This window comes from Lampris incognitus, chromosome 2 (assembly GCF_029633865.1).
Source record: "Lampris incognitus isolate fLamInc1 chromosome 2, fLamInc1.hap2, whole genome shotgun sequence".
In the NCBI taxonomy this organism is placed as follows: Eukaryota; Metazoa; Chordata; class Actinopteri; order Lampriformes; family Lampridae; genus Lampris; species Lampris incognitus.
Genome location: NC_079212.1, coordinates 31,778,869 through 31,805,985, shown reverse-complemented (window position 1 = coordinate 31,805,985; position 27,117 = coordinate 31,778,869). Strand labels below are relative to the sequence as shown.

The following is a 27,117-nucleotide window of genomic DNA, read 5'->3' as shown; positions in this document are numbered from 1 at the left end:
ACTCTCAGCTTCATCACTCGTCTCTGACCCTAAAGTAATTGAAAAGCTCCATCTTACAGTCTCCACGTTGCCTTAGAATGACATGACAGACATGTTTTTGTTCAAATGGTTACATTTTATTGGTATCCATTGAATCACTTTCATTACAGAAAAAAACTACCTCCACTGGTACAACACAGCCTTGGTAGTACAGTATGACTCTGCAGAGACACATGCCACACAGTAAATAAGAAAGATCTAGCTAACGTCTACAGTATAGCGCACCTGGGATCAAAATGTCACTGAAATCTTTCCCTATTAATTTAGACATCTGGTTTTCATTGAGGTCTACAGGTGGACAGCTGCTTGCAGCATTCTGGCAGTTAAAAACCTTGTCGGTCCTTTTTAATCACACTCAGCAAAATGACTGTGTGCAACAAATGTGAGTCAAAATCGAGGGCAAGTCTGAAAATAAAAACAAAAAGGTTTAGTTTGAGGCAGTGGGCTGTGACATTGAGCCTGTCGAATTAAACTTCCAAGTCCCAACCCGAAGTAATTTCAATTAGTCTTGTCATGGGACCACTTGCCGAATAAAACCAGTCACAGTTCAAACTGTTCTATATCAGCTGTCCTTCATACTTTCCAGACTATTCTGTAAGCATATTTAGGCTGCAAGATCAATCGTGGACAGAAAAGTATCTGGATAAGGATTTCCAACAGTATTTTCACCCGGGCCTGTTCCATAAAACTGCTACAGCAGACTTTTGTCTATCACTTACCACTTTCTGCTCTGTAACATTGGTAAACAATTGTCTCACCACCCAATGGATCCACAAGCTTTCACAGCAGTTTTTGTTTTGGGTTTTTTTTTTTTTTTGCCAGACAGCTCCATTCTTATTCTTTTAACAATTAATAAAATTGCTTTTGCCTCTGTACACACGGAAGATAAAGATCAAATGTAAACTCTATGAACCTTTTTCTCTTGTGGCCTTGGCAACTATAAAGAAAAACTACATTAAAAACTACTTTGACTGTGTATTGCTTTGAGAATCTTAACCCTCTTGGTGCAACTCCCCAACAGACACTGCAAAATGGATCGGTTGGCCATTTTAAAAAAGCATGACTTTTTCTTTTTCTTTTTTTTTTTTTTTTGTCTATGGACACCTGAGAAATGGCCTGTAGAGTTGAAGCAACTAGTTAGTAATGCTATTGGAGGTGTGAAATTAAAAAAAATTTCAACATCTTCAATTTTTCATCCTTTGCTGCCCTCTCTCTCTACCTTTCTCCCTCTCCACGCATGCACGCACGCACGCATACACACGCAGGCACACACACACACACACACACACACACACATGAGGAATGATGTCCCTTTCCATGCCTTTTTGAGGAAAAAAAAAAGCAACAAGCAAAATGGAAGATACAAAGAAAATACTTTATGGATTTAAAAATGTCTTAAGCCATGTTATGGATAGCCACAGTCAGTGGCTTGGGTATGACAGTGATACTCAGGATCTGTGCTTTTCCAGGAATGAAACTAATATCAAGATTGTTGGAACACACTAGCCTTATGACTGTAACACCTTATGCTTAAAGGAAAGGTGGTAAACAACTGCCTGAACTGCAAAGGCTTCTGAGACTGATGCCATCTTGCATGAGGAAATCAACCAAATTAAACACTTGCTAAGAGAGACAGATAACAGCTGTTGTGAAATCTTGGCGGGAACAGTGACACTGAATGAAAGACAATGATTGGTAGGTGAAAAATGCAGACTTACACAGCCACTGTATCCTGGACTGTAGTAAGAATGACACCTCAAAAGACAATATTACTGCATGAGTGTGCTGAGTAACAATTCCTAACATCAAGACACTGTGAAATATATTCAAAATCCTCCATTACTTTTCTCTAAACAAATGCATGCATGCACACACACACGCACACACACATGCACGCACACACGCACGCACACAAACACACAAATCACTTAGCTGATTATGTCTCAACAAAAAAACCACCGACAGAAGACCAATAAAAGAAATGAAATAATGGTCCATCCTTACAATGTAGTCACAACAGCAGTGTGAGAGCAAATAAATCATTCTACTTTACCAGCACCACAACAGGCTTTGTAAAGACATATTCTGATTGACAGTTATTGGAAAACCAATGTCTTGTCTTTCTAGCTTGGTGTTTTTGCCCCGCCACCTGAAAACACAATCAGATAGCTGACCTAACCAGCATAAGATAAAAAAAATAGAAATCAAGCGTAAAAAAGAAACACAAACATAGAACAGATATGTTCCAAGCTGGTGGAGTGGAATCTTTGACGATCGAGTAAGAATTTTCCGAGATGAAAGATTCTCAGAATTTCCGTTTCCACAGGGCTTTTCATTGTCTCCAAATTGTTTACTGTCTCTCCCTTGCTTGCTTTCTTTCTCTCGCCTTCTTTCACCCTGTTGAGTTGGAGTTAGTGGAGGCGTCTGGCTGGTCTGGGGCAGGGAGAGTTTTAACAGTGTTCTCTGCTGTTTGGGGTTGGAGCAGGGATTTGGGGGAGGGGCTAGGGGTGGTAGGGAACTGGGCTGAGTTAAGAACCGTCAGTCGGTGGAGAAGAGGTCGCCGGCTGAGGGAAGGGGAGCTAGTCCTCCTGTCACACTGGGGAGGAGAGAGAGGTCAGGGAGACTCTGGATGTGGGATTTCAGCTCCTTCCTCACTTGGGTCACTCTCGCCAGCTTTTGTTTGTACTCCTGGTGAACCAAATAAAAATCAATCATTAGCTATTCGATCCACGCTAAAGGTGAGTGTTGGTTCATGGCTACTTTTTATTACAAGTGATTGCACTGGTGGTCAAGGCGATAAGTACTCATGTCCAGTGTGAAACAAACATTCACACTAATAACTTTCAAAGCTTGTGAGCCTTTAGTCCCTTTGCACTGAGTTAGCCAATCACTGAACCCACAAATTAGTCTAACCAAAGAATAAAACTTAGAAGGTTTGCGAATTAAACAAATGTTAGTACATTTATTCTTTTTTTTTTCATGCATGCTCAATAATCCAGGTAGGAAAATCACAGAAAGTTGAATCAGTTCATCTGGACACAATGTTTATAGAGAGAAACATTTCAATACTCATCTAAGTGACCTCTTCAGTCGCAACTAACTGCAGGTATCCCCACCCTTATAAACTATAGTGACATAATAACCGAAAACAATGGCCGGTTTCATATGCATACTGCCGTGACAATTAACTAGAGTTACAATGGCAATGTGTACTATTCACAGAGGATTTGGGAATGGTTGTAATCACAGCATTGTAAGATGGTGACAGATGTACTCTTAGCCCCCCCCCCCCAGTTCAGGAATGGTCGTTCCCTCTTAACATACACTACCGTTCAAAAGTTTGGGATCACCCAAACAATTTTGTGTTTTCCATGAAAAGTCACACTTATTCACCACCATATGTTGTGAAATGAATAGAAAATAGAGTCAAGACATTGACAAGGTTAGAAATAATGATTTGTATTTGAAATAAGATTTTTTTTACATCAAACTTTGCTTTCGTCAAAGAATCCTCCATTTGCAGCAATTACAGCATTGCAGACCTTTGGCATTCTAGCTGTTAATTTGTTGAGGTAATCTGGAGAAATTGCACCCCACGCTTCCAGAAGCAGCTCCCACAAGTTGGATTGGTTGGATGGGCACTTCTTTGAGCAGATTGAGTTTCTGGAGCATCACATTTGTGGGGTCAATTAAACGCTCAAAATGGCCAGAAAAAGAGAACTTTCATCTGAAACTCGACAGTCTATTCTTGTTCTTAGAAATGAAGGCTATTCCATGCGAGAAATTGCTAAGAAATTGAAGATTTCCTACACCGGTGTGTACTACTCCCTTCAGAGGACAGCACAAACAGGCTCTAACCAGAGTAGAAAAAGAAGTGGGAGGCCGCGTTGCACAACTGAGCAAGAAGATAAGTACATTAGAGTCTCTAGTTTGAGAAACAGACGCCTCACAGGTCCCCAACTGGCATCTTCATTAAATAGTACCTGTTAGAGCCTGTTTGTGCTGTCCTCTGAAGGGAGTAGTACACACCGGTGTAGGAAATCTTCAATTTCTTAGCAATTTCTCGCATGGAATAGCCTTCATTTCTAAGAACAAGAATAGACTGTCGAGTTTCAGATGAAAGTTCTCTTTTTCTGGCCATTTTGAGCGTTTAATTGACCCCACAAATGTGATGCTCCAGAAACTCAATCTGCTCAAAGAAGTGCCCATCCAACCAATCCAACTTGTGGGAGCTGCTTCTGGAAGCGTGGGGTGCAATTTCTCCAGATTACCTCAACAAATTAACAGCTAGAATGCCAAAGGTCTGCAATGCTGTAATTGCTGCAAATGGAGGATTCTTTGACGAAAGCAAAGTTTGATGTAAAAAAAATCTTATTTCAAATACAAATCATTATTTCTAACCTTGTCAATGTCTTGACTCTATTTTCTATTCATTTCACAACATATGGTGGTGAATAAGTGTGACTTTTCATGGAAAACACAAAATTGTTTGGGTGATCCCAAACTTTTGAACGGTAGTGTAGGTGGCCTCTTTGAGTCCCTGTTCAAACGAGCATTCCTCCCTATCAAGGATGTGCACATCCTCATCCTTGCAAGATCTACACGCCAAGGCCTGTCGATGGATGGACTGCGGAGTCCTGGCCTGACACGTTGGCTCTTCTGTGTTGTGCCATCCTCTTCGCCAGCATGTTTGGTTTCCCCGATAAACAAGTCATGGCAATCCTCCTGGCACTTAACAGCATGCACTATATTGCTCCGTTTGTGCCGGGGGACCCGATTCTTGGGGTGGACCAATTTCTGGCGCAGCATGTTTTAGGGCTTGAAAGCAAATAAGATGCTGTATTTGGAAAATACGTCTCAACTGTTCCAACATTCCCATCACATATGGAATCACCACTGGTTTATGCTTAGTCAGCTGTTGTCCTTCTCTCTTTGATCAGCTGGTGCACTGTTTAGGCATCTTCCTGCCTTTGAAAAATGCCCAGTTAGGATAACCACATTTAACACATTTGGCACGGTGGCGCAGAGGTTAGCGCTGTCACCTCACAGCAAGAAGATCCTGGGTTCGAACCCTGGGGTTTTCCCAACCTTGGGTGTCATCCCAGGTCGTCCTCTGTGTGGAGTTCACATGTTGTATGCAGTGGGTTTTCTTCAGGTGCTCCGGTTTCCCCCACCATCAAAAAAAGACATGCATGTTTGGGTTTATTCTTCATTCTCAATCACGTGATCTTTTCACTGACAACGAACAGCTCTGCCATGGAGGACAGCTAGACCTTAGCAACCACTGTTTACACTGAAGCTCTCATTGTCAATCTGTGCTTACAAGAACGAAATTTTAAATGAAAACCGAACAAACGTACGGAAATAAAACAAGAGTTGTGATTCACTCTTCAAAAAACAGTTTGCAAAATACATTTTACACAAGTTCTGGCCTAACAGTGCCAAGGATCAGATGTGATTTGAGGATTTTCAGCTGCTTGGCCAATCTCATTAAATTCCGCGATGGCTTCAATCAAGAATTATGTACAAGCTTTAGCTGTAAAAACCAAGGAGACATACAGTGCATCCGGAAAGTATTCACACCCCTTCACTTTCCCCACATTTTGTTATGTTACAGCCTTATTCCAAAATGGATTCAATTCCTTTTTCTTCTCATCAATCTACACACAATACCCCATAATGAAAAAGTGAAAAAGGTTTTGTAGAAATTTTTGCAAATTTATTAAAAATAAAAAACTGAAATATTGCATGTACATAAGTATTCACACCCTTTGCTATGACACTCAAAATTGAGCTCAGGTTCATCCTGTTTCCACTGATCATGCTTGAGATGTTTCTACATCTTGATTGGAGTCCACCTGTAGTAAATTCAATTGATTGGACATGATTTGGAAAGGCATACACCTGTCTATATAAGGTCCCACTGTTGACAGTGCATGTCAGAGCAGAAATCAAGCCATTAAGTCAAAGGAATTTTCTGTGGACCTCCGAGACAGGATTGTGTCGAGGCACAGATCTGGGGAAGGATACAAAAAAATTCTACAGCTTTGAAGGTCCCGAAGAGCACAGTGTTCTCCATCATTCATAAATGGAAGATGTTTGGATCCACCAGAACTCTTCCTAGAGCTGGCCGCCCAGCCAAACTGAGCAATCGGGGGAGAAGGGCCTTCGTCAGGGAGGTGACCAAGAACCCGATGGTCACTCTGACAGAGCTCCAGCATTCCTCTGTGGAGATGGGAGACCCTTCCGGAAGGACAACCATCTCTGCAGCACTCCACCAATCAGGCCTTTATGGTACGAGTGGCCAGACGGAAGCCTCTGCTCAGTAAAAGACACATGACAGCCTGCTTGGAGTTTGCCAGAAAGCACCTAAAGGACTCTCAGACCATGAGAAACAAGATTCTCTGGTCTGATGAAACCAAGATTGAACTCTTTGACCTGAATGCCAAACATCACGTCTGGAGGAAACCAGGCACCTCTCATCACCTTGCTAATACCATCCCTACAGTGAAGCATGGTGGTGACAGCATCATGCTGTGGGGATGTTCTTCAGCGGCAGGAACTGGGAGACTAGTCAGGATCGAGGGAAAGATGAATGGAGCATAGTACAGAGAGATCCTTGATGAAAACCTGCTCCAGAGCGCTTAGGACCCCAGACTGGGGCGAAGGTTTACCTTTCAACATGACAACGACCCTAAGCACACAGCCAAGACAACGAAGGAGTGGCTCCGGGACAAGTCTGTGAATGTCCTAGTGTGGCCCAGCCAGAGCCCAGACTTGAACCCAATTGAACATCTCTGGAAAGACCTGAAAATAGCTGTGCAGCAACACACCCCATCTAACCTTACAGAGCTCGAGAGGATCTGCAGAGAAGAATGGGAGAAATGCCCCAAATATAGGTGTGCCAAGCTTGTAGCTTCATACCCAAGAAGACTTGAGGCTGTAATCGCTGCCAAGGGTGCCTCAACCAAGTACTGAGTAAAGGGTGTGAATACTTATGTACATGCAATATTTCAGTTTTTTATTTTTAATAAATTTGCAAAAATTTCTACAAAACCTTTATCGCTTTGTCATTATGGGGTATTGTATGTAGATTGATGAGAAAAAAAGGAATTTAATCCATTTTGGAATAAGGCTGTAGCATAACAAAATGTGGGGAAAGTGAAGGGGTGTGAATACTTTCTGGATGCACTTTATATGGAAAAACTCGCACTTATCGATATGTTAGACCCTTATACTAACCCGAAGAATGAGTGGACTTCAAATGCTGATGATACCCCAGTATATCGCACCCAGATATAGTGAACTACTTGATTTTCAACCCGAGCCCCTATACTGCTGACGATCTGAAGAATTACAAAAGCCTCCAAGCATACAACCAGTTTCTAGAAGAAACACGGTCAGACACCAGAGTGAAAAAGACACCAGAGTGAAAAATGTGAAGGAAAATATTGCAATTATTTCTTCACGAGTAAGCATGCAGCCTAATTACTTACAATTATAAATTGCTTGTAATTTAAATGTCATTAAAACAGTTATAGATACTTTTGGTATTAATTTCAAGACTTGTAACTTTCAAGAGTATTTTCAAGAGACCCATTTTTATTGCATCCTAACAAACTTTACTTTTCGATCTTTTAGATTCTCTATTCTCAAAGGATGAATAGTACACCTCTTCACCCTTGGCTTATTTGTGAAGAGTGGGAAAATTCTGGCAGTCCAATGTAACTGCATGGCAGGCCGAGGTGAAAGTTGTTCACATGTTGTATCTGTGATGTATGTAGAGGCTGCTATTAGAATTCGAGATTCAAGGACCGTAAGGAAAAGGCTTACTGGATGCTCCCACCATCCCTTGATCGTGTTCCATACTGTCCTGTCAGTGATATGGACTTTACATGACCAAAAAGAAAGAAAAATTAAAGCCGCAAGCGGCGTTGGGAGGGGTCCAAGCATTGGCACTGTTGCGCCCCCTATGGAGCAATTTGAATGGTTTGTCCTCATGATCATATACCTTCACCCAACGTAAATAATTAACGCTATGATACGTAGGGGCCTTTTATACACCTAGCCTGTAATAGACTACCGTTTCAACATGAAACTAAACCGCTGTTGGTAACGTAATAAAGATTGAAGAATCTTGCTTCAGAAACAGTAGCCTACCCGAGTTTCCAACTAGATATGACAATGTCGGATTACTTGGGTCGCCTGTGTCCTAGACGATTACCGTAATTTTTTAAAATGTCGGAACACTTCCATTGCTTCAGAAACATGTGCCAGAGTTTCCAAAACTGGACCAGACGGTGTCTGATTTCTTGCGTCCTAACCGACTACCGTAAAAAGAAAAAGTATGTCGTTATACCCAGGTGTCCTGGCGTGTGGTATGTAGAGCTGCAGCGCTTCCACACCAAATAAGTCAAAATAGCGGACAAACTATATGACTGACATAGGTGGTCCCAATAGTAAAGTTGATGAGCACATTGAGATGCATGGGTCGATTAAGTTTTGTGTTGATCTGACTTATGCTGTGGGAGTTATGGCCTTTTAAGCATGACCCATTGTTATAGCGCCACCATCTGGCTGACATGGGTGATTTGTAGTGCCAGAGTAGTGGGGGGCCGTATGAATCCACCTACCAAAATTGGTTGGTCTAGGACTTATGGTTGCTGAGCCTCAGACACTTTTAGCTGAGAAACCGCGCCCAAACTAATACAAGTCAAAATGGCTGGCAAACTATATGGCTGACATATGTGGTCCCGATAACAAAGTTGTAGAGCACATTCAGATGCATAGGTCTGTGCAGTTTTGTGTTGATCTGACTTATGGTGTGGGAATTACACATGACCCTTTGTTATAGCGCCACCATCTGGCTGACATAGGTGATTTGTGGTGCCTGAGTAGTGGGGGGCCATAGGAATCCACGTACCAAAGTTGGTTGGTCTAGGACTTACGGTTGCTGAGCCTCACACACTTTCAGCGGAAAAAAATAATAATAATCCTAACAAATACAATAGGGTTCCACCAGCTTCGCTGCTTGGACCCCTAACAAATTGGATAAGAGAACTGAATCAGCTGGAGAAGAGTTGCTGGTTGAATCACATCACGAAAAGAAAAAGACAAATGGCACTGTTCCCAAATCTACTGCAGCTGAGGTCCATAAAAAATTAACAAAAACAACTGCACACCAGCAGTTCTGCAAATTGTTTCACCTTATACTGACCAGTACCGTCCAATGCCACTAGCAAGAAATTATCCAACTGTTATGACAGAACTGACTGACCCAGATACCTTCTTCTTCTTGTACTCTTGTTTTAAACTGTTTCCTGAATGCCATGTGAGTAGTTTTCCAAAGCTCTTCTCTCTCTGGCCATTCAACAAGAAATTCTAATCTTGTTGATGCAATGTCGAAGATATTAAGAAGGATTCTAGAAATTGTTGACGTTGACACATTGAACCTGTGACCTAGCTCTTCACATGTCAAATTCAATCTCAATCGCATGAGAAACACCAGGAACCGTCTGAATTTATCAAGAGAGCTCCTGGCAGTTACTACCATGTGTGGCTCCAAAAGATCCAAAACTGCCATCATTGTTATGAAGTTGGGTAGGCCAGTATAAAATGACACCCTCTTGTCATCATTCTGAAATTACTCTTTTGATAAGGATAATACCAGAAGATTTCTTTTATGGTCAGAGATTTTTTCCAGTTGTTCTCTTCAGATCTTCGACCATGTTAGAGATGTCTTTCATTGTTAACTCTGTTTGGCAGGATGACTCATTGAATCTGTTGCTTTCTATGCCAGCCTCTTGAAATCCCTGCTGCTGCTCAATGACAGTATCTTCTTTGGCTGTTACAATGCAAGTTGATAGGGATCATTTTCTTTTTCTCTTCTCCTATTACAGTCTTGTTAACATTCAACAGAACCAAGCCTGAACTTCTGATGCCCAAGTAATTGTGATAGAGCCCAATCAATGTCTTTTTTCAGAAACAGCTGACGATTTACCTGTAACATAGTAAAGAAATTAATAAAACCATCCAATATGAACAGCTCGCAGTGATTAAGAGCAGTGTTATTTGAAAGCATGAAACAAGGAGTTTGTATGTCTTGGGGAAGAAGACTCAGCAGAATTTTGCCCCATGCTAATCAAAGGTAGCAGGGAGGATGTACAGCTAGTACTTAGGCAACTAAAAACTAAATTTCAAGTTGACTTGCAAGGTTATGCACAGTATGGGGAGGGCCCCTCCATCGCAAACCCAGCTCACTCACAAAACCAAACAAAAAGGCCTAAAGTAAGATCATCAATTATGCAAGCCTACCAGTGACAAAATGGACACAGACCCTTGCATAGTCTAACTTTTCATCTGTAAGATCGTCCTGACTTGTCCTCAATATCCATTTTCTTCTTCTTTCCTCTGACAACCTTCGAGTTTCTTCTCCTTGATGGCCGATTATCTTTGGAAAGTGAAAGTAGGACTTGTTCCGCTCTCTGTCAGCTCGATTGGAACAACCAAAAACAGCACAGAAACCATTCACCATCGTAAAATATCGAACCATGATAGCTATTCTGTATGAATCAAACCTTGAAACAAATTCTGTCCACTCTGACTGTTTAGAAAACCTTTAGCCTCTCACAGCGACAGCAACACAATGTCCTATGGATTGGAGCCGTTGTCCTCCAACTTGGCGGATGTGTTGCCATCACGTGATATGCGACGTAATATGAGAACAAAGAATATGCCTGTCTGTGCCCTTGACCGAGACATGGCAAGATGAACCAGAGTTGATTCCCAGGTGCTGCACGGCGGCTGCCCACTACTCCTAGCTACACACCTAGGATGGGTTAAATGTAGAGCATAATTTCCCCACAGGGATCAATAAAGTATCTCAAAATCAAAAATCAAAATCAAAACCAGGGCCTGTTTAATGTGGAATTTGTCCCTTTCCCCTGCTGCTGTGTCGGTGGGGATGTTTTCAGCTTGGTGGTACAGCATCCTGATGACTCCTAGTTTGTGCTCCATTGGATGATGAGAGTCAAACCTGAAGTACTGATCAGTATGTGTTGGATCACCAATTGCAAATACGCAGTCTAAGAAGGCTAACCTGTCATTTTTCACATCCTCCCTGGTGAATTTGATGTGGTTGTCCACAGAGTTAATGTAGTCGGTGAAATGTGGTACATCCTGAGATTTAACCATTTTACTATAGTAACATTTAACCATAGTTTTAACCATTATACTACTGTACTGTCTATAAGGGTGGACCTGCAGTCAGTTGAGACTGAAGATGTCACGTAGATGAGTAATGAAACGTTTCTCTCAATAAACGTTGTGTCCAGATGAACTGATTCAACTTTTTGTGGTCAACACTATTTGGTATTTTGCACACGCAAATATTCAGACAAACAGTTAAAGCCATTGTGAACGAAATTTTAGCTTGTGTGCTATCCGTATTACTTGACAATGCAAATGAGGCAACTCTTATAGTTCCCACTGTATTTTTTAGTTAGGTGGCTTATTATGTCAAGTGCCTTGCCTCCAATTTCTTCTCCCTCTCACTTAGCGCCTCCTTCTGGCTACTGATGTATTCAGTCAGCATGCGTGCCAGCTGCCTCCTGTCCTCCAGTTCCGCCGCCAGACGACCGTTGTACTCCGCCAACAGGAGGCAGGCTTCATCTACAGTCTTTGATAGTTTGTCTGCTGCTTCCTTGTCTGAACAGGAACAGAAGGCAGAGGAAATATTAGGCAATGAGACATGATTACAGCCATGTTTCTCTGATGTACACATTTGGATGAAGAGATGACTACTCACTGACACTTTTGTACCCACAGTACAGAATAACTAAACCCTTAGTAAAAATGTACTTGGGGAGATTTTACCAGTGATCTTCTCTAGCAGGGAGACATCCTGAACCTCCTGAGGAAGGGAGGCGATCTTCTGCCTCACAGCGGCATCACCAGACGCAGCATTCTCCAGGTCCTGCAGGGCCTTCACCAGCTCTTCCGTCTAGACGGTGTGTGTGTGTGTGTGTGTGTGTGTGTGTGTGTGTGTGTGTGTGTGTGTGAGAGAGAGAGAGTCAGCGTGTAAAATGTAAAGAGGGAGGGTAAAGTTTGGGAGGAGATTACAGGGGGTGGGAGTAAAATTGAGTAAGCAAAGCAGGGGTGGGAGGGTGGAGGGTGGGGCGAGATGAAAGAAAATAGCGGGAAGATGGATAAGAGCCAGTTGATCATATTTTAGTATTAATAATTGTGAGCAACAATCTCCCAATTAGTTTTCTGACAAATAAACTAATGGACAGCTTCCTACCAGCTGGGTCGCTGTGGCGTCTGTGCTGCGGGGGGAAGTGTGGCTCCTGTAGTCATCATCCTCATCGTCTTCATCCTCTTGGATCTTCTGATAGCTTCGCTTCATTGCTCTCTTTTCTTCCGCTGAGTCAAGTTCAGCAACCACAGAGCAGAAATAAAGTACATCTATTTATGAGGTAATTCAATCATTGTTCAGAGGTCAACGGCACTGGATGAGTGAAAAACACAAAAAGAATTAAAGCCGCAAGCGGCGTTGGGAGGGGTCCAAGCATTGGCACTGTTGCGCCCCCTATGGAGCAATTTGAATGGTTTGTCCTCATGATCATATACCTTCACCCAACATAAATAATTAACACTATGATACGTAGGGGCCTTTTATACACCTAGCCTGTAATAGACTACCGTTTCAACATGAAACTAAACCGCTGTTGGTAATGTAATAAAGATTGAAGAATCTTGCTTCAGAAACAGTAGCCTACCCGAGTTTCCAACTAGATATGACAATGTCGAATTACTTGGGTCGCCTGTGTCCTAGACGATTACCGTAATTTTTTTAAATGTCGGAACACTTCCATTGCTTCAGAAACATGTGCCAGAGTTTCCAAAACTGGACCAGACGGTGTCTGATTTCTTGCGTCCTAGCCGACTGCCGTAAAAAGAGAAAGTATGTCGTTAAACCCAGGTGTCCTGGCGTGTGGTATGTAGAGCTGCAGCGCTTCCACACCATTAAGTCAAAATAGCGGGCAAATTATATGACTGACATAGGTGGTCCCAATAGTAAAATTGTTGAGCACATTGAGATGCATGGGTCGATCAAGTTTTGTGTTGATCTGACTTATGCTGTTGGAGTTATGGCCTTTTAAGCATGACCCTTTGTTATAGCGCCACCATCTGGCTGACATGGGTGATCTGTAGTGCCAGAGTAGTGGGGGGCCGTATGAATGCACCTACCAAATTTGGTTGGTCTAGGTCTAGGACTTATGGTTGCTGAGCCTCAAACACTTTTAGCTGAGAAACCGCGCCCAAACTAATACAAGTCAAAATGGCGGGCAAACTATATGGCTGACATATGTGGTCCCAATAACAAAGTTGGAGAGCATATTCAGATGCATAGGTCTGTGCAGTTTTGTGTTGATCTTACTTATGGTGTGGGAATTATAGCCTTTTACGCATGACCCTTTGTTATAGCGCCACCATCTGGCTGACATAGGTGATTTGTGGTGCCTGAGTAGTGGGGGGCCATAGGAATCCACGTACCAAAGTTGGTTGGTCTAGGACTTACGGTTGCTGAGCCTCACACACTTTTAGCGGAGAAAAATAATAATAATCCTAACAAATACAATAGGGTTCCACCAGCTTCGCTGCTTGGACCCCTAATAAAAAAAGGTAACGATACCAATCATTATGGACGTGATTGTGTTACTGAGAAAAATGCCAACAAAATTAACTTTTATGTTTCTATTCTGGAAAAATATACACTACCGTTCAAAAGTTTGGGATCACCCAAACAATTTCGTGTTTTCCATGAAAAGTCACACTTATTCACCACCATATGTTGTGAAATGAATAGAAAATAGAGTCAAGACATTGACAAGGTTAGAAATAATGATTTGTATTTGAAATAAGATTTTTTTTACATCAAACTTTGCTTTCGTCAAAGAATCCTCCATTTGCAGCAATTACAGCATTGCAGACCTTTGGCATTCTAGCTGTTAATTTGTTGAGGTAATCTGGAGAAATTGCACCCCACGCTTCCAGAAGCAGCTCCCATAAGTTGGATGGGTTGGATGGGCACTTCTTTGAGCAGATTGAGTTTCTGGAGCATCACATTTGTGGGGTCAATTAAACGCTCAAAATGGCCAGAAAAAGAGAACTTTCATCTGAAACTCGACAGTCTATTCTTGTTCTTAGAAATGAAGGCTATTCCATGCGAGAAATTGCTAAGAAATTGAAGATTTCCTACACCGGTGTGTACTACTCCCTTCAGAGGACAGCACAAACAGGCTCTAACAGGTACTATTTAATGAAGATGCCAGTTGGGGACCTGTGAGGCGTCTGTTTCTCAAACTAGAGACTCTAATGTACTTATCTTCTTGCTCAGTTGTGCAACGCGGCCTCCCACTTCTTTTTCTACTCTGGTTAGAGCCTGTTTGTGCTGTCCTCTGAAGGGAGTAGTACACACCGGTGTAGGAAATCTTCAATTTCTTAGCAATTTCTCGCATGGAATAGCCTTCATTTCTAAGAACAAGAATAGACTGTCGAGTTTCAGATGAAAGTTCTCTTTTTCTGGCCATTTTGAGCGTTTAATTGACCCCACAAATGTGATGCTCCAGAAACTCAATCTGCTCAAAGAAGTGCCCATCCAACCAATCCAACTTGTGGGAGCTGCTTCTGGAAGCGTGGGGTGCAATTTCTCCAGATTACCTCAACAAATTAACAGCTAGAATGCCAAAGGTCTGCAATGCTGTAATTGCTGCAAATGGAGGATTCTTTGACGAAAGCAAAGTTTGATGTAAAAAAAATCTTATTTCAAATACAAATCATTATTTCTAACCTTGTCAATGTCTTGACTCTATTTTCTATTCATTTCACAACATATGGTGGTGAATAAGTGTGACTTTTCATGGAAAACACAAAATTGTTTGGGTGATCCCAAACTTTTGAACGGTAGTGTACATTTTGCAGAACTCTTCCAAGATCTTTTTCAGATCTGTTTCATTTGATAGAATCAGATGAGTGAAGTTATAAAATTATAACATTTAAGTCGCCACTCGCTGACCACCAGTTATTCATTACAGAGAAAACAAGACTAGGTCAAAACCTAGTATATGGCTGGACTAGGTTAATGGTAGTGTCTATATGTGAATATATGTGAATTCCCAGATATTAAATGTTCATCTTCAATTTTCTGTAGTGGTCCCAGTAATATTTGTTGTTTAATTGTACTGAAGTAGCATATCACATGACACGGTTAAGTTACGTTTTTATGTTCATCTGAATATAATCTACATGATTTTTGATAATCTATTTTACTTGACTTGGAATAAGTAGGGCCCTCTCTTTGTGCCCATATGTAGCAGTCCAAGCCTGTTGTTATTTGCTCTATTTTAAGTTTACTTGCCACTCACTTCTTTTATGTTTTCATTTGTGTGTGTGTGTGTGTGTGTGTGTGTGTGTGTGTGTGTGTGTGTGTGTGTGTGTGTGTGTGTGTGTGTGTGTGGTGTCTTGTCTATCTGTTTTTGTCCTGCCTGTTGCTCTCGCTCCCCACCCCCATCACCTTCTCTCTCCCAACTCAAGTTTTCTGACTTGTTTTTTTTTCTATAGGTACAATTTAATCAACTAAAGGTTTAAAGGTTATTCATCTCAAAATTAGCGACTTTGTTTCAAAAATTTATCTTCCCAGATCCTGGGTTACTCTTTACCAACTCAATATTACTATTTCTGTACCATATAGTAAAATCAATGATGGTGAAATTAAAATTGACAATTTTGCTCTGTTCACAGCTGATAGGCCTTCTAGAGGAGGTGGGGTATGTTGCTGAACATCTTGTTTCTGAGAGTGTCACTCCTAATGTAGACCCAGTTGATTTTGAATGTCTTTTCATTAACATGATTCTTCATAAACATATAACTACTGGCAACATTTATAGGCCACCCTCTGCTCCAACTGACTCTACAAAGTGCATTTTGTCAACTATTAATTCTCCTAAGAGAAATAATAAAATTATTATCTTGGGTGACTTCAACAGCAACTAGCTTGAGCGTTCCTCCTTCAGTGATAGAAATTTATCTGGTAATGTAAACCTCACTCAGCTAATTAATAAGCCTCCTAGAGTGGATTATCGGTCTTCATCTTTGTTGGATTGGAACCCAGCCACCGAGGATGCACAAGCCAGTGCATTCTTATTGTCGGTCCCAACCCCGGATAAATGGGGAGAGTTGCGTCAGGAAGGGCATTTGGTGTAAAATCTTTGCCAAATCAAGTATGTGGATCATAAATCAGATTTCCATACCGGGTCGGTCGAGGCCCAGGTTACCAACGACCACCACGGTACTGTTGGCCAGCAGGGTGCCGGTGGAAACTATGCTACTGTTGGGTGAAGGAGAAGGAGCGGGGGAAGGCATGTCCAGAGGCAGCAGGAGAGGAGGAGGGGTTAGAGTGTGGAGGGGAGAGTCAGAACTTTGAATGTTGGCACTATGACTGGTAAAGGGAGAGAGCTAACTGATATGATGGAAAGAAGAAAGGTAGGTATACTGTGTGTGCAAGAGACCAGGTGGAAGAGGAGTAAGGCCGGGAGCACCGGAGGTGGGTTCAACCTCTTCTACCATGGTGCGAATGGGAGGAGAAATGGGGTAGGGGTAATTCTGAAGTAAGAGTATGTCGAGTGTGCTGGGGGTGAAGAGAGTGTCAGACAGAGTGATGAGTATGAAGCTGTAAACTGAAGGTGTATTGATGAATGTTATCAGCACAAATGCCCTGCAAGTTGGGTGTGAGATGGAAGAGAAATAAGAATTCTGGAGTGAGTTGGACAAAGTGGTAGAGAGTGTACCCAAGGGGGAGAGAGTGGTGATTGGAGTAGACTTCAATGAGCATGTTGGTGAAGGGAACAGAGGTGATGGGTAGGTATGGTGTCAAGGAGAGAAATGTGGAAGGACAGATGGTGGTGGATTTTGCAAAAGCTGTGGTGAATACATATTTCAAGGAGAGGGAGGAACACAGGGTGACGTACAAGAATGGAGGAAAGAGCATACAGGTAGACTATATCTTATGCAGAAGAGGCGATCTGAAAGGGATTGGAGACTGCAAGGTGGTGACAGGGGAGAAAGTAGCTAGGCAGCATTGGATAGTGGTCTGCAGGATGACTTTGGAGACCAAAAAGAGGAACAGAGTGAAGGCAGAGCCAAGGATCAAATGGTGGAAGTTGAAGAAGGAAGACTGTTGTGTGGAGTTCTGGGAGGAGTTAAAACAGGCACTGGGTGGTACTGAAGAGTCGCTGGATGGCTGGTCAACCACTGCAGAAATAATGAGAGCGACAGCTAGGAAGATACTTGGTGTGTCATCAGGACAGATGAAGGAAGACAAGCAGACTTGGTGGTGGAATGAGGAAGTACAGGAAAGTATACAGAGGAAGAGGTTGGCAAAGAAGAAGTAGAATAGACAGAGAGATGAAGAAAGTAGACAGGAGTACAAAGAGATGCAGCATAAAGTGAAGAGAGAGGTGGCAAAAGCAAAGGCATATGGTGAGTTGTATGACAGGTTAGATACTAAGGAAGGAGAAAAGGACTTGTATTGATTGGCTGGACAGAGGGACCAAGTTGGGAAGGATGTGCAGCAGGTTAGGGTGATGAAGGATAGAGATGGAAATGTGCTGACAAGGGAGGAGAGTGTGTTGAGAAGGTGGAAAGAATACTTTGAGGGGCTGATGAATGAAGAACATGTGAGAGGGAGAAGGTTGGATGATGTGGGGATAGTGAATCAGGAAGTGCGGTGGATTAGCAAGGAGGAAGTCAGGGCTGCTATGAAGTGGATGGAGAGTGGAAAGGCAGTTGGTCAAGGATGACATCCCTATGGAGGCATGGAGATGTTTAGAAGAGATGGCAGTGGAGTTTTTAACTAGATTGTTTAACATAATCTTGGAACGTGAGAGGATGCCTGAGGAGTGGAGAAGTATACTGCTACCGATTTGTGAATAATTGTGGACCAATTTCTATTATTTGTACTATTGCTAAAATCTTTGAGAAACGTATTTTTAATCAATTATCACAGTACATCAATCTGTTCGATAGTTCATCTCCATCTCAATCAGGTTTTAGACCTAACTTTTCCAACTTCACAGCTCTTCCAAAATTAACTGATGTGTTCTCGTCTTTTGATAATGGCCAACTAACAGCTGCAATGTTTTATCAATCTTTTCAAGTTTTTGATATGGTTGATAATTACCTCCTCCTTGATTAGCTCTATTCTATTGGTTTAACTCAAAATATTCTCTTCTGGTTTAATGCCTATCTTCATAATAGACATCACTGTGTTTTCTTTCATGGTTCTCAGACTGTCATTTTTGAAAAGGGTGTTCCACAAGGTTCCATCTTGGGACCACTTCTTTTTCCAATTTTTATTAACTTACCTTAAATATACTCAAATTGTCTTGTTCATCTTTATGCTGATGACACTATTACCAACACGTCTAACTCTGGTATATTAGAAATACAAAAGTCTTTACGGTTCGATTTTAATGTGGTCTAAAACTGGTTTCATAACGACAAACTTGTATTGAATAAGAAGTCCTGCAGCATGGTGTTTTGTACGCAGCAGAGTCATTTGTATCCTAGGCCCCTTAATATTGAGTATAATTCTCTATGTAGATCTGTTTTGAGGTGTCCATATAGAATTCACCATCTTTTCAAGTGTGAATCACTTAATTGGTTGCAGCTTAAATCCAGAAGGCAATTTCACTGGGTTCGTTTCATCTTCAAATATTTGTTTACTTTAATTGTCCTTCCTATTTGAAACAGTTTTTGGTTCCATGTGATCTTCACATCCACTTAGACATATGCAATATCCCCTTTTTCCCCCAGAATTTTCAAATAAGCTGGATGCAGGTCATTCCAATAAAAAGCTGGAATAATCTCCCTCGTTTTCGGAGATCCATTACCTCTTTCTGCTGCTTCAGCACATCTTTATTTTCTCATCTTAAAACAACATTCTTATGCTTTTAATTTGTGTGTACTTACAATCTTCAGTTTATTTGTGCTACAAATCTACTACTACTATTACTTTTGGCTGCTCCTGTTAGGGGTCGCCGCAGCGGATCATCCGTTTCCATTTCTTCCTGTCTTCTGCATCTTCCTCTGTCCCACCAGCTACCTGCATGTCTTCCCTCAGCACATCCATAAACCTCCTCTTTGGCCTTCCTCTTTTCCTCTTCCCTGGCAGCTCCATATTCAGCATAGCATTTATTCAGCATTTATTTGTGCTCCAAATAAACTGCTTCAATTGCTCTTCATGCTGATGTAATTGATTTATTATCTGGGTCATTCTATTAAATTTTCCTTGTGCAACTTCTAAGAGCTGGGGGGGTGTGTGGGAGAGAGTGAGCGAGTTGTCTGTATCTGTATATTTGCAGTTTATGTTTGTTATGTAATGCTGTTTTTGTTTGGGGTTTTGTGTGTGTGTGTGTGTGTGTGTGTGTGTGTGTGTGTGTGTGTGTGTGTGTGTGTGTGTCTGTGTGTGTCTGTGTGTGTCTGTGTGTGTGTCTATAGGACCACCTTCAAAATGAGTTGCTAAATCTCAAGGGGTCATCCTTTCAATAAATTCCAAATATTTACCAGTGACTTTGTTATTCAGCCAACCAATTGTGTAATTTCAGTGATGTCGTTGGGTCACCTAATCCAACGGCCCAATTGCGTAACTTGTTCACTCAGTTATGATCACTCTAACGCCTTGATTTCACCGGGCACGGCTCCATGTCGCGTCTGCGATACGGTTTTTGTTCTGTCCTTCGCATGGCTTCATGCCCCATCGGAATTTTGTTGACTTGTTGATTTGGTAAATTTTCCTTGATTTTTCTGTTACTACCATGGGTAAACAGGCAACATAGTTAAATGGTTTCTTTTTTGTCTGTTTTAATTGTTGTTATTTCCTACTTCTGGACTTCTGGCCTGGTGCCAAAGGTTATGATATAATGTTGATGTAGTGATGTGATATATAATCGGGAGTCTACACAGGGTGTTTTATTTTGAAAATTGACTGGATGCTCTATGCCATTCCTGTGTCTGACTTCCCGCCCGGCTCGATCTGCTCCGTGCAGCTTGACATGGCTTCCGTCAAAAATAGACTTGGCACGTATTTTTAGCAGAATAGAGCAGAGAGCCGCTTCTGGGATGCTTCTGAAACGCATTGTGGTGCTTCTAGTGGAATCACAAGCATCGTCTAGAGCAGTGTTTCTCAACCGGGGGTCCGCGGACCCCTAGTGGTCCGTGGTGTAATTGCAAGGGGTCCGTGAAAATAAAATATCTTTAAAAAAAAGATCCTATGACATTTATAGAAATAGGATTATTTTACTCAAATGTGACTGAGACCTTTATCTAACTAAACTATAAAGGGTAACAGGACTTTTTTCTCTAATTACATCTGTTTCACAAGTGTAATTTATTGTATTTTAATAAGAGATCTCGCTCCCGTTTGCATTGTTAAAAGTTACTGCATAAAAATTATGTTGTTACATATATCTGAAAGTTACTGAATACATATTCTGTTTTGTTACATATATCTGAAAGTTACTGCATAAGAATTCTGTTTTGTCAACTATATCTAAGTTACAACTGAAAGCTCTTATTTTTGCCCCAAAGAGTGAATAAATGCTATAATGCAATTTAAAATGCAGTTTCTACTGTTTCTACCAAATTGCAACCCCCCTCCCCCAAGATCAGGTGGAGGGGTCCTCAGGGTAGATCAAAAATACACAGGGGGTCCAGGACCCCAAAAAGGTTAAGAACCACTGGTCTAGAGTGGCTGCGATTAGGTCAGCGACGCAGTCGTACCTGGTGGAATCAAGCCGTAACATGATCACTAGGCGGGTTTTCATTGCAATTTTGTGCAAAATAGAAACTATTTTTTTAAAACGTCGACAAAACACGATTGCAAATGGTCTGTGTTTCCACTGAATGATGTTATGTGATTAAAAATTGGTTTCTCCTCTGATGATATGGCAACGGATCTCCAAGACCTGATAAGTGTTGGCATGGTGATTTTTATTGCATGCACTGCAATAGCATGGCAGTGTTTAATCGAAGGTGACGAGGACATGTGATGCACGCAATGACAGAAAGCCAAATCCAACACACCTGGCAGTGGCCACATTATCAGGGATTTATGGTAGGTCATTGTCTGCAATGATTTTACAGAGGTCCTGTGGATCCAAAACTTCAGAATGACCTCTTTAACATTTGATGAGTTATGCACAATTGGACCCCTTGTGGCACCTGCCGTATCATGCCCAAGGGAGTAAGTTCCAACCGAGAAACGCATAGCCATCGCTCTTTGTAAGGTGCCATGCCATAGCCAATGACCCATTATTCCAAAACCCTAATAGTCTGAAAAATGTCCTATTGGGCCAAAAGCCCATTTATCCAACAGCCCATTATCCCAAAAACAAAAGCCGACTGCTTCGAAAATACACACTCTTCGTTGCGAGTCATTGAGCTGAACTGACTACTGATAAATACAGGAAAGTTGATATTTCCCCACCTGCCGCCCAATGACTGCTGGGATAGGCTCCAGTATCCCACGACCCTGAGAGCAGGATAAGTGGTTTGGATAATGGAACGGATGATATTTCTGGTGATGTAGAGATGACATTCTCACAAGTGCTTTTAATATTACACCTCCTATTCGCGCGAATTAGTAGTAAACGGTATCTTCGCATTTGCACATCAAAATACAAGAGCAAAAAACTCCAGGAAGAGTGTGTATTTTCAGCACACTGGGCTTTTGTTTTCGGGATAACGGGCTGGCGGACAAATGGGTTTTCGGTCCGTTGGGATATTTTTCGGACCATTGGGGTTTCAGAATAATGGGCCATTGGAACAATGGACAGTCCCCCTTTAGGTGTGGCTACCGTGACTTAAATGCAAAAAATGTGTTTCCATTTTAAATTAGTGAAATACTGCTTTGACGAATCATCTAAAAAAACTACCTCATGCAAGCGTATAAACTTTTTTGTGAGATTTAAGAGTTTTTTCGAAATTCACGTATTTCTATTAGTTTGCCATTTTAAGTTGCACACTAAGCAAGTTCATGGAAACCTGCCTACATACAGACATTCGCAGTTGCTGGCCAGACGACCGATCATGTAACTTCAGTGACATCACTGGTCACTTGATCCAGTGGCCCAATCGTGTAACTTGTTCTCTCAATAACTCCAACATGATGAGCAACAGACATTTGCGGTTGGCTGGGTGGTCCAGCCAGAAAGGACTGTCAAAGCAAATCACTACCAGTCCAATCAGTCTCATTTTTAGCTTTGCTGTTAAGATCAACAGCTGGAAGTAAAGCTGTCAACCAACTAAGATTTCTTTGGGGCTTTTTACCATAATATGTGATATGGCCAAAAATACTTTTATACTAAATTCATATAGTAATAATAATAATAATAATAATAATAATAATAAAAAATCAATCTCATATAGCGCTTTTCTAACACCCAAAGTCACTTTACAATAAACGGGGTGAAACAAGACAACAGATAAACATAGCACAAACATACAGGGGTGGATGGGAAGGGGGCGCTACAAGAGGAAGAAGCGGCAGCCACACATGACGCCAGCAGTACTCTCTGACTTAAACAGATACGAAAGGGCAAGCAAAACAAAAGACAACAGCACTGTGGACGTTGATTTTCTTGTAGGGGTTTACTCCCGTAGCCTAGTCCTCTCCCAAGGTATCCACTAGGCAGTGGCACTATTTAACCCATAGCTGGGGGCTGGTTCGTGGGCATCAGGGAATATCCACACACCGGTGGTCCTGCGTACCGGTGTGTGGTACCGGTGATTAATACCGGTAATCTTACGCACAGTATTTTACTATGAGTTCAACAGAAAAATAAACTTAATTTTCAAGGTCTTTAACATTTTTAGAAACAGTCAGGACTGAAGAAGTCAATGCCATATAAAAAATTATCCTGTTTTTACTCAGATAATAAAAGACTTCTTTTTCTTTGTGTCAGTTAAAAATTGCTAAATATATCCGTTATCCCTGTCAATTTTAGTGAGAAACACAAGAACAAAGGTACAGGGAACTTACCAATGACTTTGCTGTTGGTGGTTACAACTGGATTTGAAAAACAAGCACAAATATATGTGTCACTCACACCCACACCACTTTAAAACATTGCATCAGGGTCAAGTCAATTTTTTAACTTTGTCCAACAACACACTGCAATATGTTAAAAGTTTGCACAAATTCGGCTGGAGTGATTATGCTTTTAGGGATATGTGATTGGTTTTGATTGAGTGTCAGTACACAAGTGTATATGAGTTTGGGGCAGTTTATCCGTTTATGTCCAAGATGCTATTTTACACAGGTTTACCTAACACAACTACATTGCCAAAGTATAAAGAATAAATCTTTTTTTTCACTACAATGAAAGGAAGATAAAGAAACTCAGAAATAAAGAGATAAAAAGAGAGAACAAGCCAAAGTAGAAAGAACGAATGAACAAACAAATGAACGAAAGAATAAATGAAAGGGAAAAAAACTGCAGACTATCTCATTAAAGCAAATGGTCCAACCTGCAGGCTTGGGGCTATTGGAGTCTTCTATGGCCAATTTAAGCTGCTGGATGAAGTCGCTTCTATAGAGGCTCCTCTCTTTCCAGATGTTCAGCAGCCTCTCCATATGCTTCTTACAACTCTCATCAGCATCACTACTGGGTGGGCAGCATAAAAAATAATATGCTAGAGTTAGGTCAAATAAAGTTTTTAGCAAAGTAAGGAATAATAGGATAGAGGATAGAATAGAATCTTGTGCAGTCAAGTGGAACAGAGTAACGTGGAAATCTTAAATATTGTTATTCTGATGAAGTTAAGCTTTGCTTTTCTTTTAAACAAAAAATCAAATATTTGGTTTCCCTGGTTGGGTCTTTATTAGAAGATGGTTCTTTTCAACCTACTCCTAGAGAAATATGTCTCTATTTCTCACATAGCCTCCAGTAAAGGTGCTATGGACACAGATACCCCACCACTACACACACAAACACAGACCATTATTTTAACAGTTTTGAACTATATTGTGTTTGCACCACATTTCCGCTTACCTGGCGACATGAGAACAGGCATCAACTAAGACTGATTCAAAGTCTTTTGTGAACTCTGGTCCTTTCTTCTTGCTGTTCTGGATAACATCATTGGCCAGATAAAGGAACGTCAACTTCCTGCTACTTTTGGCTAAAATATACACAAGAATACAACATAAACTAGTAATATGTGTGTCAGACATGGCATTGAAATACATCAAAAAGAACACTGCAGGTACTGACAGTCAAAATGATCTCAATCATCCACTGTTATTTTTCCCTTAGTATCAGCTGGTTTTCAAAATCACCACATGACAATGCCAACCGTACACACACGATTCAAATACATATCCAGAATATCAGTTGTGTAGTTTGATTATGCGATATTGGGAATGACACTACCCAGGTTGAGGTGGTCATCTTGATCATCTTTTCCAGTTACAAATGGTTTAAATGTCTGCGGTAGAAATCACCAATAACTCACCTTTCTTAAGCTCTCTGTGCCAGACTTTGACGATGAGAGATGAGTGTTTGCGATGGTGGATGATCCATAACGACAGAGTCTGGACGCTCTGTTGTGAATTGCTGAGTTCAGAAAGCTTCTTTTCCAAAGCAGACTCGGAGAAAGACGACATCGTTGCGGTGCACCCTTGTCCAAACTTCACTTAACCGACTGTAAACTGGATCCCAGTAGAAGAAACTCGCAATGTCATCAAAACAAAAAGTTGCGTCGCCAGCTGGGACTTGCCTTGTTAGGCATGCAGCGTGCGGACCTCAAAGCTGTTTGAAAGTGCCCAATTGAACATATTTTAATCGATTTATAATTGAACAGCCGTCACCTAAGTAACAAAGCCGTGAACTTATTGGATTGCCTGTCGACAACTTTCTTCCTTAACGTTTGTTTACAGCTACGGCTCACATAACCAAGCTAGGCAGCCATCACCGGACCAATCCAGCTCTGAGCTAACAAGCAAACCGGGTGTAAATAAATCGACGCTCTATATAAAAACGTTTGATCATGCCTTAAATACGTTAAAATATCAAAAAGGATAATTACAAAAATAATGATTAACTCACAATTCGTCGTTGTTTCGCTGACTTATTAGGAAGATCTCGTCGAAGATGGCCACTATGCCTTTCACTGATACAGTGGCGTCGCATCTTCATGACGTCACCAGAGTCTGAAATCCCCCACGAGCGGTTGTCTATATTCATGCTCAATAATCCAGGTAAGGAACTCACAGAAAGTTGAATCAGCTCATCTGGACCCAACGTTTATTGACAGATACGGTTCATCACTCATCTAACTGTAGGTATTCCCACCCTTATAAACAATACAGTTGCATAACGACCAAAACCAACACTCAATTTCATATGCAAATATGGGCATGACCATTAACTAGAGTTACAATGGCCATGTATATTATTCACAGAGGATTTGGGAATGTTTGCCATCACAGCATTGTAAAATTTGCAACAGATGTACGGCACGGCAGCCTGGTTTGAACAGGGAGTCAAAGAGGCCATCTATGTGAAGCGGGAACAATTGATCCCTGAACCGGCGGGGAGGGGGCTGAGAGTACATGCATAAATACATCCTTCATAAGGCGATGAAACCGCTCGCACAACCCATTGGCCTGCGGGTGGCACGCGGTGGTGCGGTGGCGCTTCAACCCTAGGCTCGCTGCTACTGCGTTCCAGAACTCAGACGTAAACTGTGAGCCCAGTCAGAGGAGAGGTCAGATGGGGTGCTGAACCGGGTGACCCAGGTCCCGATGAATGCCCGAGCTACTTCGGTGGACGTCGTCGACGACAGTGGGACGGCTTCCGGCCATCAAGTGGTCCTGTCCATCATTGTGAGGAGGTAAGTGAAATCGTGGGAGGGGGGCAGGGGGCCCACGTTTACGTGGTTGAACCTCCTTTCGATCGGGAACTGCATTTGGGGGGCTTTGGTGTGGTGGTGCCCTTTAGACCACTGGCACTCCATGCAGGTGTCAGCCCAGTCTCTCACATCTTTTTTGAACCCGTGCCAGATGAACTTGGCTGCCACCTGTCTTTGAGATAGCTTTTTGCTCGGGTGGGGGAGGCCATGGACAGCATCAAAAACATGCTGCCTCCATCCAGTAGTAATGATGGGCCAGGGCTGACCCATGGAGACATCGCACAGGAGCGTGGTACCAGCGTCATTGAAAGCCATGTCCTCTAACTGCAGCCCTGTGACATGTGATCTGGTCAGCTGCCATGTGGGTGTAGTCAAGTCCCAAGTGGACGGCCCCTCCAATGGCCTAGAAGAGACAGTCAGCGATGAGGTTGGTTTTGCCAGCAACATGCTCGACGTCTTTGGTGAACTCTGAGATGTAAGAGAGCTGTTGCTGCTGGCGGGCAGACCACGGCTCAGTCACCTTGGCCATGACGAACGTCAGTGGTTTGTGGTCAACAAACGCCATGAACTGGTGGGCCTCCAAGAGGGAATGGAAGTGTCGAAACGGTGAGGTAGAGGGCGAGGAGCTCCCAGTCAAAGGTGCTGTACTTCGTTTGCTGGGGTGTAACTGTCGGCTGAAGAAAGTGAGCGGCTGCCAAGCGCCGTTCACCCACTGGTTGTGCACCACACCGACTGCATAGCCTGAAGCTTCCATGGTAATGGTGACTAGAGACTTGGGTGACAGGTGCACCAGCATTGTAGCATCCCAGAGCACTCTTAACATCTACAAATGCTTTGTCCCTCTCTGCGGACCAGTCCACAGTGTCTTTGGTGGCCTTGCCTTTTAGGGCCTCGTACAGGGGTCACATGAGGCGAGCAGCTCGGGGATAAAGCAGTGGTAAAGGTCACCATGCCGAGGAACTCCTGCAGGGACCTGACTGTGAGCAGTCGCGTGAAGTTCAAAATGGCGTTCACCTTTGACGTGAGGGGTACCAACCCGTCTTTGGTGATTCAGTGTCCGAGGAAGTCGATGGTAAGTATTATGTAGCTGGCTAATAACACTAT

The 27,117-nt window shown here is 42.2% G+C and overlaps 1 protein-coding gene across 3 annotated transcripts; it reads right to left on the bottom strand.

Moving 5' to 3' along the window:
• Window positions 1–105: 105 nt before the first annotated feature.
• Window positions 106–25,347, bottom strand: rprd1b (regulation of nuclear pre-mRNA domain containing 1B). 3 transcript variants are annotated; one of them, XM_056273763.1, is made up of 9 exons: window positions 25,209–25,347; window positions 24,616–24,911; window positions 24,153–24,282; window positions 23,629–23,765; window positions 23,141–23,167; window positions 12,341–12,462; window positions 11,914–12,040; window positions 11,570–11,745; window positions 106–2,727 (listed from the first exon to the last, which is right to left on the bottom strand). In XM_056273763.1, exons 2-9 carry the CDS (start codon window positions 24,764–24,766, stop codon window positions 2,578–2,580), a joined length of 1,020 nt encoding a protein of 339 aa, XP_056129738.1. In that variant the 5' UTR covers window positions 24,767–24,911; window positions 25,209–25,347; the 3' UTR covers window positions 106–2,577. The 3 variants fall into 3 exon arrangements, with proteins under 3 accessions (XP_056129738.1, XP_056129740.1, XP_056129739.1); XM_056273765.1 differs by having other exon boundaries at window positions 23,629–23,762; XM_056273764.1 differs by having other exon boundaries at window positions 24,616–25,264.
• Between the last annotated feature and the right edge of the window lie 1,770 nt (window positions 25,348–27,117).

Bases quoted from the DNA above. Each gene is read 5' to 3' on its own strand.
- rprd1b (XM_056273763.1), bottom strand. From the start codon at position 24,766: ATGTCGTCTTTCTCCGAGTCTGCTTTGGAAAAGAAGCTTTCTGAACTC. The intron at 12,463-23,140 runs GTAAGTTCCCTG...AACTTGACTCAG, and splicing joins CACCAACAGCAAAGTCATTG to CGGAAGAAAAGAGAGCAATG. The intron at 2,728-11,569 runs GCAAGGCACTTG...TTGGTTCACCAG, and splicing joins AGAGGGAGAAGAAATTGGAG to GAGTACAAACAAAAGCTGGC.